This window comes from Pyrgilauda ruficollis, unplaced genomic scaffold, assembly GCF_017590135.1.
Source record: "Pyrgilauda ruficollis isolate IOZ18807 unplaced genomic scaffold, ASM1759013v1 scaffold22, whole genome shotgun sequence".
Taxonomy (NCBI): Eukaryota; Metazoa; Chordata; class Aves; order Passeriformes; family Passeridae; genus Pyrgilauda; species Pyrgilauda ruficollis.
Window position 1 is genome coordinate 9,357,492 of NW_024521428.1, and position 13,495 is coordinate 9,370,986.

At 38.4% G+C, this 13,495-nt stretch overlaps 1 protein-coding gene across 1 annotated transcript in view; it reads left to right on the forward strand.

The window, feature by feature from the left end:
* EFNB2 (ephrin B2) overlaps positions 1 to 12,213 on the forward strand; it is a 41,264-nt gene extending 29,051 nt beyond the window's left edge. Inside the window, exons 3-5 of the mRNA XM_041468558.1 lie at positions 7,028 to 7,120; positions 7,873 to 7,986; positions 9,566 to 12,213. Coding sequence (XP_041324492.1) covers positions 7,028 to 7,120; positions 7,873 to 7,986; positions 9,566 to 9,948 — 590 coding nt within the window. The 3' untranslated portion in view covers positions 9,949 to 12,213. The remainder of the gene's footprint in view (positions 1 to 7,027; positions 7,121 to 7,872; positions 7,987 to 9,565) is intronic.
* Positions 12,214 to 13,495: the final 1,282 nt, after the last annotated feature.

The window sequence follows — 13,495 nt, forward strand, 5'->3', positions numbered from 1 at the left end:
TCCCAGGGAGTTTTGGAAAGGAGCACTGCGCTTGACAGCAGTGAAGCAAGTAGGATTTTTTTGTGGGTGGGTGGAACCTGTGACCTTCAGTAATGGATAATAATTCAGCAAATAGTTCACTGTTCAGTACACTTCAGCTGTGGTATTCCTTAACTCAGTGAGAAAGTGGTGGTGTTATTAAAATGATAGGCAGCAGTAACCAGTCAGAATTCACAGCTTTTATTTATATTTTCCAGCTCTCTCACTGTCTCTATTTTCTCTTTATGGAAAGACTTTGTTGACATAAGCAGCGCTTTTTTTACCTTGTATATTTTTCTTACTTGATGCCATGCCTCTCTGGAATTAATAAAATAATTCTGATTGTAGGAAACTTCACAACTCTCTCCCTGTTTTTTGCTGTTGGATGACATGAGATGTGGGAAGGAGAGTCTGTGGATTTCCAGAGATGTCCCTGGAATCATACAGCTGGTATATACCAAAGTATATTACAGTACAAAGCTGATTGGCTCTGTCTTGATTGCGTCCTCCGCATTGCACTCTCAAGAAACCATTGAAACAGTAATAGAATCTGTCCCTCTCTTAACATATGAATACAAGTGGAGACTTTTATGGGGAATTATATAAATACCCTTGTATCGTGAGTCCCATCTAAGTACCACAAGTCATGCTATTCACAGTTGGACAAGACACATTTCAGAGCAGTGGTTAGAAAAGTGAATTACAAAGTTTCACTGCAGAGACATTGCTTCTTCCTGGCAAAAAGAGACCTGTCCTTTATTTTACTTTATTTTGTTCTGGTTTTAGCTTGACTGGAGAGGGCATTGCTGCTTACTTGCTGCAGAGAATACAATTTGTGGATCCTGTTTATATATAAATCCTGAGACACGCAGTGTAGGACCTAATTTAAAAAGCAAGAATGCAAAGTGAAAAAGAAGAATAGAGAATTCTTGTCCTTTCCCTCTCATCTTGTCCTTTCTGCCTCACATGTGGATAGAGGCGAAAAAAGGCTGGCATCAGGAGTATTTGTAAACACTCCATGAGCCCTAGTTTAAGGGAAAAAATCTATCTTAATTTGAAACAGTGTTTGGAATAAGGTAGAATAATAATAAGGTTTTTAAAATGTTTTTTAGGCTGAGAAACTCCTCAAAATTCTTTTTCTTCTGCCACCTTGACTTTGCAAATAAAAAAACCAGATGTTAGAAAAAAGCAAAATTATTGGTAAGCTGCTTTTATACATTTTTCATTATAGTCTTGGGGTCCTAAATTTTATTGAGCAAATTCAGCAGGTTTTTGTTTGTTGTTGATTGGGGGATTTTTAGGATCATTTCTTTGTCTCTGAAAGACCAGTAGAAAGTTATCATTTTATTGTCTGTTGATTAAAAACACAGTCAACACATAACAGCATTCCATTCAACTATTCATAATGCATTTACATTTTAGTACTTACGGTCCAGGTTTGGGACTGCTGATGGTTAAATTTCAGAACACAGTTTAATTTTTTTTTAAAAAGTGAAGGTTTTGGGGTCAATCTTTTTGTCACTACAAGAAAAGGGAAAGCGTTAGTTGCTAGTATTTGAAACTAGCGTATTTCTCTTTTTTCTAAATGTTCTTGAGCTCACCCAGAGTAATGTGTGCCAAACTACCTGCTCTTTGGTGAGAGGCCTGAACAATTTTTTTTTTTGTTTCAGATCTCCATGCAGATCTGGCATTGTTACTGGGGGGCAGAATTTAATTTCATTTAATTAAAACACTCTTTCTGTTCTCTCACCTATCTTGTTCTTTCGTCCATGCGTAGTTTCGAAACAACCTCCCTCCTGTGATCAGTGATTTGTGGTTTTGCAGTGTGTGATTTCTGGTGTTCCTAAACCTCTCCCATAAGTTATCTAAATTTATGGAAAAGAAGAATTATTTATTCAGTGCTTTACTAAGAGGATCATTAAAAGGACCAAAAGCAGATGAAAGCAGTCAGAGCACAAACAGTGATGCCTGGCCAAAACAGTGTTCTATTACTTGATACAATAAAAAAGTCTCAACAACTTTACATGTGCTTAGTAATCCTGAGAGTGCATGTGAGGTGGAGTGCAACTTTGCTTTAAGAATACCTTCTTACTACTGTTGAATCTAAAGCTTGTGTGGATTTTTGCTGCTGTTTTTTTTTCATTCTAAGCACAGTATGGGAAAAGTTGAAAAGGGTAGTATTATTTAATTTTATTTTATTCTGATTTTGAAAAATCTATTTTCTGATGCAGTATTCAAGCAGTATTTAATGAACAAAAACTGGGAAAATCACTACTATTGGATACTACTGAACTGCCCCTAAAAAAACCTGTAATTCTCAATTTGCTATTTACAGATCCACATCAGCAGCAATTAATTCTTCATGACCTCATCAATGATGTGTCTTTAATATATTGCCGAATGACTTTTATTGTCCAGCACACTAAGGAGGGGCAAAATCAATTTTGCCCTTGCCCATCAGTTGACATCACTCATTTTATTCCTATAGTGTGTGGTTTAAGGTCTATTTAATTTTCACAGGAAAATTAAATATGATGGTCATAATTTCTCTCATCAGTGATGTAGTCCATTTCATGTTCAAGCTCTAGAAATAGATGTGTTTTAAAGTTGTGTTGGTTCAAAGCATATGTCATTTAATTTGCAAATAGGTAATGTTTTTTGTAATCCTAAAACATGAAACTGCAGGTAATAAGTGTAGCAGAATTAAAAGGCTGAGATTTTTGTCTGCTGGTGTTTTAAGTAATTGTGATGGCATTTTTTCATTTTGTAACTAATGTGTGTTTTTAGGAGTAAAGGAAGTTGAATTTTTGTGACTGTGCCTTCATTTCTAATCTCTTTGTGAATGAAAAGCTATATACAGGCACAAATCCAGCAGCTTAATTCTCTGTCTGATTAGAGCAATGTTACCGACCTGGTAGGTTGAAAACAGCCATGATCCATGCAGTGGCATAGCCTCCTGGGAGGCAGAGTAATAACAATCAAATGAAGACATATTAAAATGTAATATTACTTCCTCTCCATGGGGAATCATAGCCAGGAACTGTTCTTGTCAGCTGACTCTGCTATGCTCACTGACTCCCTGCCTCTGCATTTATGACTAATGCACTTTGTACAATAAACAGCACTTGTGGAGTTTTAAAAGCAAATAAATGTAAAACATTATACATTGATTTACATGAGTTCCAGCCTTTTTTGTTTGTTTGTTTTGTTGGGGGTTTTGTTTGTTTTTATACAATTCATGTATTTCAAAGACGGGGAGGCAGATCAGAATGAGGTTTTTTGGTCTGAATAATTTAATTTCTTCCATGTGTATGGAGGAGGATATGTTAAAGTAGTGTGTTATGAACCTGGAAATGTATACTAGCTTCTCTAAAGTAAGTATGTATCAGCAGGACTCTTAAACCTTAATTTCATAACAGATAAGTGTTTTCTGAATGTTGACAAGCTAAACTTGCATTCCTTATAAAATGGCAGCTGGTGTTGTATTCAAGGAATGCAGACAGTGTCTGATAAACTACTGTAAAATGACCTATAAGTTATTACAATTTTGTTAGAAAGTCTCAAAATTAGTAGAGATTTTAGCACAGTTATATGTGTTTATTTTTAGGTGTGGACAAACTGTTGAATAATTTAATGTAGTTTTGGCTGTAATTATTAGTTTTGCAGTTGACACCAGTGGAGCAGGACAGGTCTCAGAAAATCAGAGGTATTTAACCATCAAAAGATGTAAAAATATTTTGCTACCTGTTTAGCAACATTTTACTTACTTCTACATTCCTATGTATTGCTGTATTAATAGAAAGTGAAGTGTGGGATCCTGAGAACATACTAATACTAATGAGAAACTTCATATTAATCATTAGTTATGCTTATTAATGTTAATATTTAAGTATTTAGTCTTCTTAGCAGAGGGCTTTGTATGGTAACTCATCTAAGTAATTGACTTTAAAATATATCCATATTCAGAGCAAAATGTTCTTTTATGTGTGTATATATAGATATACACACATATACATATAAGAATAAATTGGATGGAAAGTTTAAAATCTGATTATATAAACACACTGGAGGATAACATTTCCATTTTGGATACCAGAAACTTATGTTACATTTGTATTTAAATCCAAAACTCCTATCGGGGGCACTTTTTTTTTTTTTTAATATCCTTTCAGTGTGAGGCGAGCTGCAAGTTCTGGGTCACTTTCCCACAGAGGTGTGGATGCAGTGGAGGAGCTAAAATGACAGTGGGTGTAATTTTCATTTGGAGATCAATATAGAAAGGCCACAGAAAGTGTTTGAGGAATATTTTGTACTCACTCCCTTGTTTGACTTCTGCACACTGCACTGTCAAGGGGCATTAGCAGTATGAAACTGTGTTTTCTCTGCTGTCCCAGATTACTTCTTTTTCTCAGTGAAGCTTTTCAAAGCTTAAAGCGATGTGTTTAAAGCTACCCACTTTCTTCCTGGTACACTAGGGATATGCAAGGTTGTATTTCGGTAGTCTTAATGAATTTTGAAAAATAATTTCCTCCAGTGGCCTTGGGTAATTGTCAGTTTAATTACAGGAAAAGCTGAGAAGGAAACTTGCTTTGTCACTGAAATGCTTCTCTTTGAAAATTCCCTGTTCCTCAGGACGTAGCAGTCTGTACTCTCAGCTACAACGTAGGCTTTCCTAAAATCCCTTGAAGAACTGTGGAAAAAGTGAATACTTCTGCAAATTCATTCATCTGACATCAAAGCTATGAAAGCATTCTTTTAGCAAGCAAGCGAGGCGGATTGCGCTGGCGTAGGCACACAACCAGACTCATTGTACATCTGGGTCTTCCCATTTGGAGACTGTATTTGAAGTAATTTTTGCTTTTTTTTTTTTTTTCATCTTACTTTCTTGCTCTGTACTAAGGTCAGACTGCATCCTCTGCATCCTGTTGAGGTCTCCTGCTCCATGGGTTAAGTGGATAGGCCTTTAAAGAATAAAAAGGCATTGGTGTCCAGAAGCAGCAGAAACAGCATTCTAGTCAATTAAAATCAAGCAGAAGGTGTTTAAGGAGATGTGATTCCCTTCGGCTCGATTTAAAAAAGAATCAAATAACGAAACCACAAAACAAAGTCAGTGTTTATTATTTGTACGTTCAATTGGTGCTCAGCTTTGATATTTCTATTTACTGCATTTTTTCTCTGTGTCCTTGTGCTGGTACATTGGCAAATAGATCATAAAAAACACTTTCAGCAAAGACACATTTGATTTATGTCCAGGATGGGTTCTTGGTATTGATTTTTTTTTTCCCTCTGGGGAAAAAAAAAACCAAAAAAACCCAAAAGAAAACAAAACTATATGTCTCCATTATTTTCCAAGCCTGGCAATGCAGTGACACATTTCAGATCAGCTTTTATCTTAAATTACTCAACGTGCTCTTTTGTATTTTGAAAAGTCTTTCTGCCATACAGCTATTGTCATGTTTTTACAGGGGGGAGGGAACAAGAGGTGGAACTGGGAGGGACCACGTATTAGGAGAAGGGAATTTTAGGAAAAGAAAGCACAGTTTGGGAAGTTTGTATGGTGGCTGTAATTCGAGTTGGTCACAAAAGAGTCAGAAGTGGAACAAAAACAAGACTCAGATCAAAGGCTAGGAAGCAGGGTTCAGCAGTATGGGGTTTATATCTTTACGGCTAGAGAGAAGATTAGAGCAAGAAAAATACTGCCATGGGGGTAGGAAGACATTGTGAAGGAAAAAGGAAATATACATAGACTGCATTTGAAAGAAAATCCTCAAGGAAGGTGAAAGAGAAGGAGCGAGAATTGAAAACAAAGACCTGAAGAGTGTAAAGCCCACAGGCTGAAAGGAGAGGGGCAGAGGGAGGCATGTGCTGCTTAAGCAGTTCACCACCACCCCGCCATGCCAAGCACCGAGCTCCCTGACATCCCATTTCCCATGTGTTTTCTCCAGTTGGTGGCCCAGTACACCCTCTCATAAGTTTATTCTGGGCCTCAGATAAACAGCTCCAAGAAATGACAGTGAAATTTCCATGCCCAGGACAACCAGGGTAGGAAAACCCCCGGCGCATTCCCTGCATAGAGAATGCACGGCCCACCGTTTGCAGCTGTGCCCCGCTCATGGTGGCCGGTGGCCAGTGCAGCGCAGTGGCCGCAATACCTCCTGCTGAGGAGCTGCCGAATCCTTTGCCAGCAGCTGTTTTGCAACCAGCAGCTGGCTGGGGCGGCAGCGGCGCACCCATGCACCGTGATTCAGCCTCGTGGGTTCTCCAAGGGAGTGGTGCATGGCCCGGCAGTGTCAGCCTGCGCCCGGATCGCGTGGCTCCGGCTGGCACCTAGATAAGCAAGAACAATACCGGCACAGGGGAAAGCAGCCCGTTGTTTGTGTGAGCTGAAAGGTTTCCCTGGGAGTAGAGCGTACTCCCCTTTGCCCCCCGCCCCCGCAGAGGCTCCTCAATGCTGAGAAAAGTGAGATTGTGCTTTAAAATATTAAATGGTTTTCCAATCAGTTCAGAATCTTAGCTTTCACCTGGGTCTTTTGTATGCGTTCACTTATTCCAGCAGGAGATTTGTAATAGAGGAAGCAGGTGTAACATGGTGATTATAAAGATATTGTTGGGAGGGGGAAAAAAAGAGTGATTTTTCAGTGCTTTTCTCCTCTGAGCCTGCCAGAGCTTCCTTTTCAGCTGACTCCATCACCTTTTTAGCAAGATGGTGTGTTTTTGTCCCAGTCAGTCAGTCAATTGTGCATAGGAAAATAAAAGGCTGCTGGGTAAATTTGAAACCTTGATAACACATTCCTCCATTTGTATATATTGTACAGCTTACCAGTGTATTCATTCCTTTGGCTTTCAACATTTCACAACTTTCCATAGGTCAGCCTGAGCAACAAAAACAGGTCCTGGTAGACTGAAAGATCCCTGCTTTCAGACACTCATATTCACATCACTTTGCCTGTTGATTTCCTGATTTTTATTTATTTTTATTTTTATTTATTTTTCTTTTATTTTTAATCAGCAACATCAAATGGGTCTTTGGAGGGCCTGGATAACCAGGAGGGAGGGGTGTGCCAGACAAAAACCATGAAGATCCTCATGAAAGTTGGACAAGGTAAAGACCATCTGCTGTTTCATGAAATCACTTTGATCGGTCTCAATGTCCTTTTTAGTTTTCAGGATTCTTTTAGCAGTGTAGAGCAGAGAGCCAGTCGAGCCTAGTGTGGTCATTCCTCCCTTATAGTCTGAAAGCACAACCTATTTTCTCTTCCTCAGCTACTGACAGATTTCTACAGAAGGAGGGTTAGTGTAATAAGATCTCTTCATTGAAGAGATCCCTAGAAGGAAAGGTCGCCTGGGAGTAGTGTGTTTCAGTCATTTTTATTTTTATTTTAAAAACAAAAGCCACAACTCTGCTGCAGAATTATTTAAAATACATGAAAAGAGGGAAGCTAATATTTCTATAGTTTGCTTGTTATGAATTCTGATTACAGAGAGGTTTTTGTTCATTGTCTCTTTTCACATATAGATAACCTATTGTGCAGGAAGAAAGAATTATTCTTCTAAGTAGAAGTTGGTTCAGTAGTCAATCAACTTCCTCAGTTAAACTGAAATGTCATCTGCTAAGCTTTTCTTGCCAATTACAGGAGACCCTATAGTTTCTGCAGATGGCCTCACAATTTAAACCTGAAATAACTAATATAACCATTTTGCTTTAAAAGGAAAATTGCATTCTTATATCTCCCAGTCCTTTGCATAAAGGTTCTTCTGTTAAACCACTTGTGTCTCACGAGGTACCTAGAGCCAGCTTGTAAGGCTCCATACCATCAAGTGCCAAAGCTGCATGAGTCCTCTTTCTCTCCCCAGATCCCAACTCAGCAGGGCAGCCCCGGCACACGGATCCCACCAAGCGCCCTGAGCAGGAAGCTGGCACCAATGGGAAGAGTTCTACCACCAGCCCCTTTGTGAAGGACCACTCAGGTAGGTGTGGTGGGACTTTGCCCTGCAAAGTCGTCTCCTCCTATGTCCCAAATGTGGGTTTTTTTACCATTAACATGCAAGAAAAGCAAATGTTTTCATCGTGAGATGAAGCAAAGGCCAGTTCTGATTGCCCTGGTGGATAGTGTGTGGGAGCTGCAAGTTTTGGCAATAGCTGCTCTCTCCCCTCTTTCACTCTGCTGTAGAAGTTAATTACATCTTGTAACAGTGTCTCTCATTTACAGGAAAATTTTTGGATAGGACATTTGCTAAGTAGCTTTACAGTGGTCAGTGCTGCCTTACATTTAGTACTCTGGCAGATAAACAAGTCTCTTTCTCTTCCCGCATAATACATTACCAAGTGATTCTTGACAGCCATTTATAAAGTTTATTTCAGGGCATCTATAATTAATGTCCTGATGTTTTAGCTGACCATATGAAGTCTAGACATGTATGGCTGGTCTTCTACTACATGTAAAGTTTTGGGGTTTTGTTTTTGTTTTGTTTTGCCTTTTTTAAATAATTATCTAAACAAAATAAATAGATGATTTAAAACAAATATCTTCAGGATGCATTTCACTCATAGTGTGAACAAGAGAAAACCTAACTCTTAAGAATCACGCTGTCCAGAAGAAAATTCAGTAATTAGCAATGCTACAAAGCAAAACTTTGCTGACAAGTGATTCTAATTTTCCCAAAAAAGGCCACTAGTTTTCCTTGCCAGCTGTGTCTTTAGTTACTGGGCTAATGAATTTTTGATACAGTGAGTGGCTTCAGCTGATCCCTGCAGAGGCTTTGGTGGGAAGATTTAACAATTATGTGAATATAGCATCTGTATCATTTTTCCATTGTGAGTGAACATCAAGAGAGGGAAATAGGTTAAAAGTGAAAAAGTGTCAATGAGCATTCATGTAATTTTTGTGACAAATAATATGATGGTGTGATAAGCAGCAAATATTCAACAGGCTGTTCAGCACATGAGCTGCATGGTATTGTTCTCTTTTAAGTAAATGTAAGTTAATACTAAGAGACATGCCATAACTATTCTGCTTGTCTCCCATGCTAGCTCAAGCTCCTTAGTTTCATTTCCAAGCAGGAGGAGTCCTTGTAAAGAGGCACTAAGGATGGTTTAACTTAAATCAATATGTGAAAGATAAAATAGCAGAGGGAGCAGCGTGGCACTGAACGGTACCAGTTGTTCTGAGAATTGTCATTTCCCTGTGTTATTTTCCCTATCCCACCCCTCTCTTGTGCCTGGGGCTGGCCTGCATCTGTTAAAAGATGCCGTGTGCATCAAAGGCTGCCTTGTCAGTGACAGTTCTCGCCGCTGATGGATGATGATGTATGAAACAGGGTGGTTTGGGAGCAACACAAAAGTGAGACCAACAGGCACAAAGTCTTGCTTTATATTGATTGCTGACTTCGGCTGTTTGCATTTAGCTATCTAACAGGGTAATTGGTTTGTCAAAGTTTAGCTGTCAGTTAATTCTTCCAGTCTTGCTTACTCTACACATTTTTAAGCAACGTAAATGGGTCACAGGATGGCAATAACTTTTGTCTATTGTATTTCCGTTCTTTCCAGGATCTAGCACAGATGGCAGTAAGGCTGGGCATTCCAGTATACTGGGTTCAGAGGTGGCCTTATTTGCAGGGATTGCATCAGGGTGCATCATTTTCATCGTCATCATCATCACTTTGGTGGTTCTTTTGTTGAAGTACCGGAGAAGACACAGGAAGCATTCCCCGCAACACACGACAACTCTATCACTTAGTACATTAGCCACCCCAAAACGCAGTGGCAACAACAATGGTTCTGAGCCCAGTGACATTATCATTCCTCTAAGGACTGCAGACAGTGTCTTTTGCCCCCACTATGAAAAGGTCAGCGGCGACTATGGACATCCGGTGTACATAGTTCAAGAGATGCCTCCTCAGAGTCCAGCAAACATTTATTACAAGGTCTGAGGAACACACAACCAGCTCTGTGGTACAGTTGAGTCGTAGAGGAAACTCACTGGTCAGATGCTTTCTGTTGGGGTTTGTGATGACGCCTTGTGCGCTAGCATTGACTTAAGCACAGGGGGGAGAAGGCAACAGCTCTTTCTCCAGGAACCGACGCGAGCTGGACAGCTTACCTAGTCTGTAGAATCCCTATCTCGGTGAATAAGTATTCACTAAAAGCTGGAAGACTTTATGTAGAAGATGCCCATTCTGATTGCTGTACTCTTGTTACATTCATCATCCTCAAAGCCATGTGCTGTGGGCATTCAGGCATGTACAAAAGCCAAGGGAAGATGGAGCAATCTGTGGATGTTAATAGCTCTAGGCATCCTGGCAAGGTGCTCCAGGATATATCAAGCTTGAAATGCAATCTTCTGACTTTTGTGTGTCTCTCTCAGTGCGTACTGGATTTGTCATACAGACCTTGGTGTCTAAGTAAGACTTGTTAAAGTTCTCTTGCTTTTAGTCCGTCACTGTTCCATTTGTTTCTGTTATCCGGGGCTCTGCCATCCTTCACATAAGATTTCCTTTCACTCCACCTCCTGAATCACTAATGGAACATTAATGTTTGGAGATCCGCACTCCATCCATCTGCTGCAGCAGCCTCACTCGAATGGGTAATGCATTTATAAAAATTGTTTTTGATAGTAAGGAGCCTTCCAGCCAAAAAGTTAGGCTGTCAACAAAGTCAAGAGCAGGACTGGGTGGTGGAGGGAAGGGCTGATTAAGGTTGCAGTTGAATATTACTGCCTCAGAAATAGAAGCTGGGAAGAAAAAAAAAATGCATTTAGGTAGCACAGCACTTTGGTATGCTAAGTTTTAAGAGGCAAGTAGGAAACACAATAACATGTGCAGTGGATTAAGGCTGCATTTGAAGGAATTCACGGTTATCAAATACCAGTGTGCAGAAAAAAATAGTACCTTCAATACAGTAGAACAAAGGGGTATTGTTAGTAAGTCAACAAGCCTGAAGAAGACAAGACAATAGCAGGCCACTGAGGATGTATTAGGGCAGGGCTGTTGTGGTACTGGCAATAAAATACACAGCTTTGAAGCTGTAGCAAAAACATAGTCTGCCTTGGATGACTTTTAAGCAGACTCAGCTGCTATACTATCACATTATACTAAACACAGGGAAAGCATTTAAGAAAATAACTGAGAGCCAAGTGCCCAAGATGATTATAAGCCAGTGGGTCAAATGAGCTATAATTCTATCACTGATAAAGTTGTGGGGAAAGCAAACAACAAAACACAAAACCTTGCTCATCTCTAAGGCAGAATTTCTCTGTGACTGACCCTTTTGGCACTTTGGCTTATTGTAGTGCTGTCCCTGCACAGTGAGTGTAGGTACTGACTGACACAGCAGTTCATTGGTGCTCTGTTGCAAAGTTAAAGCACATATGGCAAACCTCTGGCAGTCCGTAAGAGTAAAATAAATTATGACACTGAGATGGAGAAGGAAAATATGTCTTATTTATATTAGGTGTATAGAACACAAGGGATATAAAGTGAGAGTTTTTCTTTTGTTCATTCTTTCTTACTTTTGGTTTGGATTTTTTTACTAATATATATTTTGAGATTGCACAGAATCTACACCAGAAGATGTGAAATTCATTTGCGGCAATTGCATAGTCTTAACTTGTCATCATTTTCCATATATATGTGTGTGTGTGTGTCTATGTATATACACACATATATAAGTATATATGCATACGTATGTATATATATGTATGCATATTCGCACATTTTAAAAAAACATAAAATACTTCTGGGGGAAAAAAAAAACAGCTATCCTAAACCACCAGTGGGAGCATAGTTAAAAAAAAAATTCCAAAGCATCTTGTAAGAGGAAAGTAGAAAATATAAGGTCCAAAATATCAGGAGTTCATTGTTAATGCATCACATATTTAACAGCAACAAGATGTGCCGGCATTTATTTTCTGTGTTGTGTTTTCCCTTGCCTTACAGGCTGATGTGTTCTGTAGATTGTGTTGAGGTTCGTAGAGGGGGTTTTCAGGTTAAAGTTTTCTCTTTAGCATGGCTATTCCCCTAAAACTCCCAGCCTAGGGAGGAAATAAAAAAAAAAAAAACCTCTACTTTTATATGTGCTATGCAAATAGACATTTCTAACATAGTCATGTTACTATGGTAACACTTCGCTTTCTGATTTGGAAAGAAAATGTAGCAACAGCATTTTAGGGTTCTCAGACCTCTGGTGAGCACCTGCAAGAAAAAAAAAAAAAAAAAGAAAAAAAAAGAAAAGAAAAATATCTGTCGTAGAAATGATCACTCTCTTTGTTTTCTGAATCTGAAGATAACATTGGGATGTTGGTCCAAAAGAGAGAAACAAAAAACAAAAAAAATTCCAACCCATGGTTCTGTGGAAGGTTACCATGGTGACTAACTACAGTACATATGTAATTCTTTTCAACAACCCTTCTTTTCTATGAATCCATCCATACAAGGTTCTCTTGTAAGTCATTAAGATTTTATTTTGGGGGAGGGGAAGGGAAAAGATGGACTTACTGATCCTTATTTTTATTAAATCATATCTATGCTTCATCAGTTGGCTACATTCTAGTTATATACTAAACTGTGAAAAAAAATCAGACTAATTGCTCAAGAGCAACCTGCAACCAATTGAAAAAAAAAAATGTACTGTGCGTCTGTTTTGTGTCTGGTGCAGAATTATGACAATCTACCAACTGTTCCTTTCTTTGACGTTGGTCCAGCTTTGAAAAGTTACTGTAAATGCCTTGCTTGTATGATCATCCCTAGTCACCCAAATTGGAATTTGCACCATCATGTCTAAGTGAAGATGCTGTAAATAGGTTCAGATTTACTGTATATGGATTTGGGGTGTTACAGTAGCCTTATTCACATTTTTAAATAATTAAAAAATCCACATGAAAACAAGATAAAAAAGGCTTTTCTTAACCAGATTGTGTATATAGAGCAATGTTGGTTTTTTATAAAGTCTGAGCAAGATGTTTTGTATAAAATTTGAATTTTGCAATGTATTTAGCTACAGCTTGTTTAAAGGCAGTGTCATTCCCCTTTGCACTGTATTGAGGAAAAAATTATATAAAAGGTTGCCAAATTGCCGCATATTTGTGCTGAAATTGTGTACCATGAATATTTATTTAAGAATTTCTTTGTCCAGTTTGTAAGTAACACAGTATTATGCTTGAGTTATAAATAATTTCTTCTTTCTCCTTTTTTTTAAATTTTATTTTTTGGTTTTGTTTGTTTGTTTCATTCTGTATTAAAACTAGCCGGTCATAAGTTTGAAATCTGCTTTAGTTCCACATTGCAATTAGTTCCCAGAAAATGAAAATTATGAAAATCACATTCCACGTCTGTTTCAAACTGAATTTGTTCTTAAAAAAATAAAATATTTTTTTCCTATGGAAACCTTGCCTTCTAAGTATTTTCTTCTTTAGTTTTGCAATTTTTTTTCTTTTTTAAAGGATGAAAATAAATAAGTCACCAAGCTTGCCTGCCTGCCTCC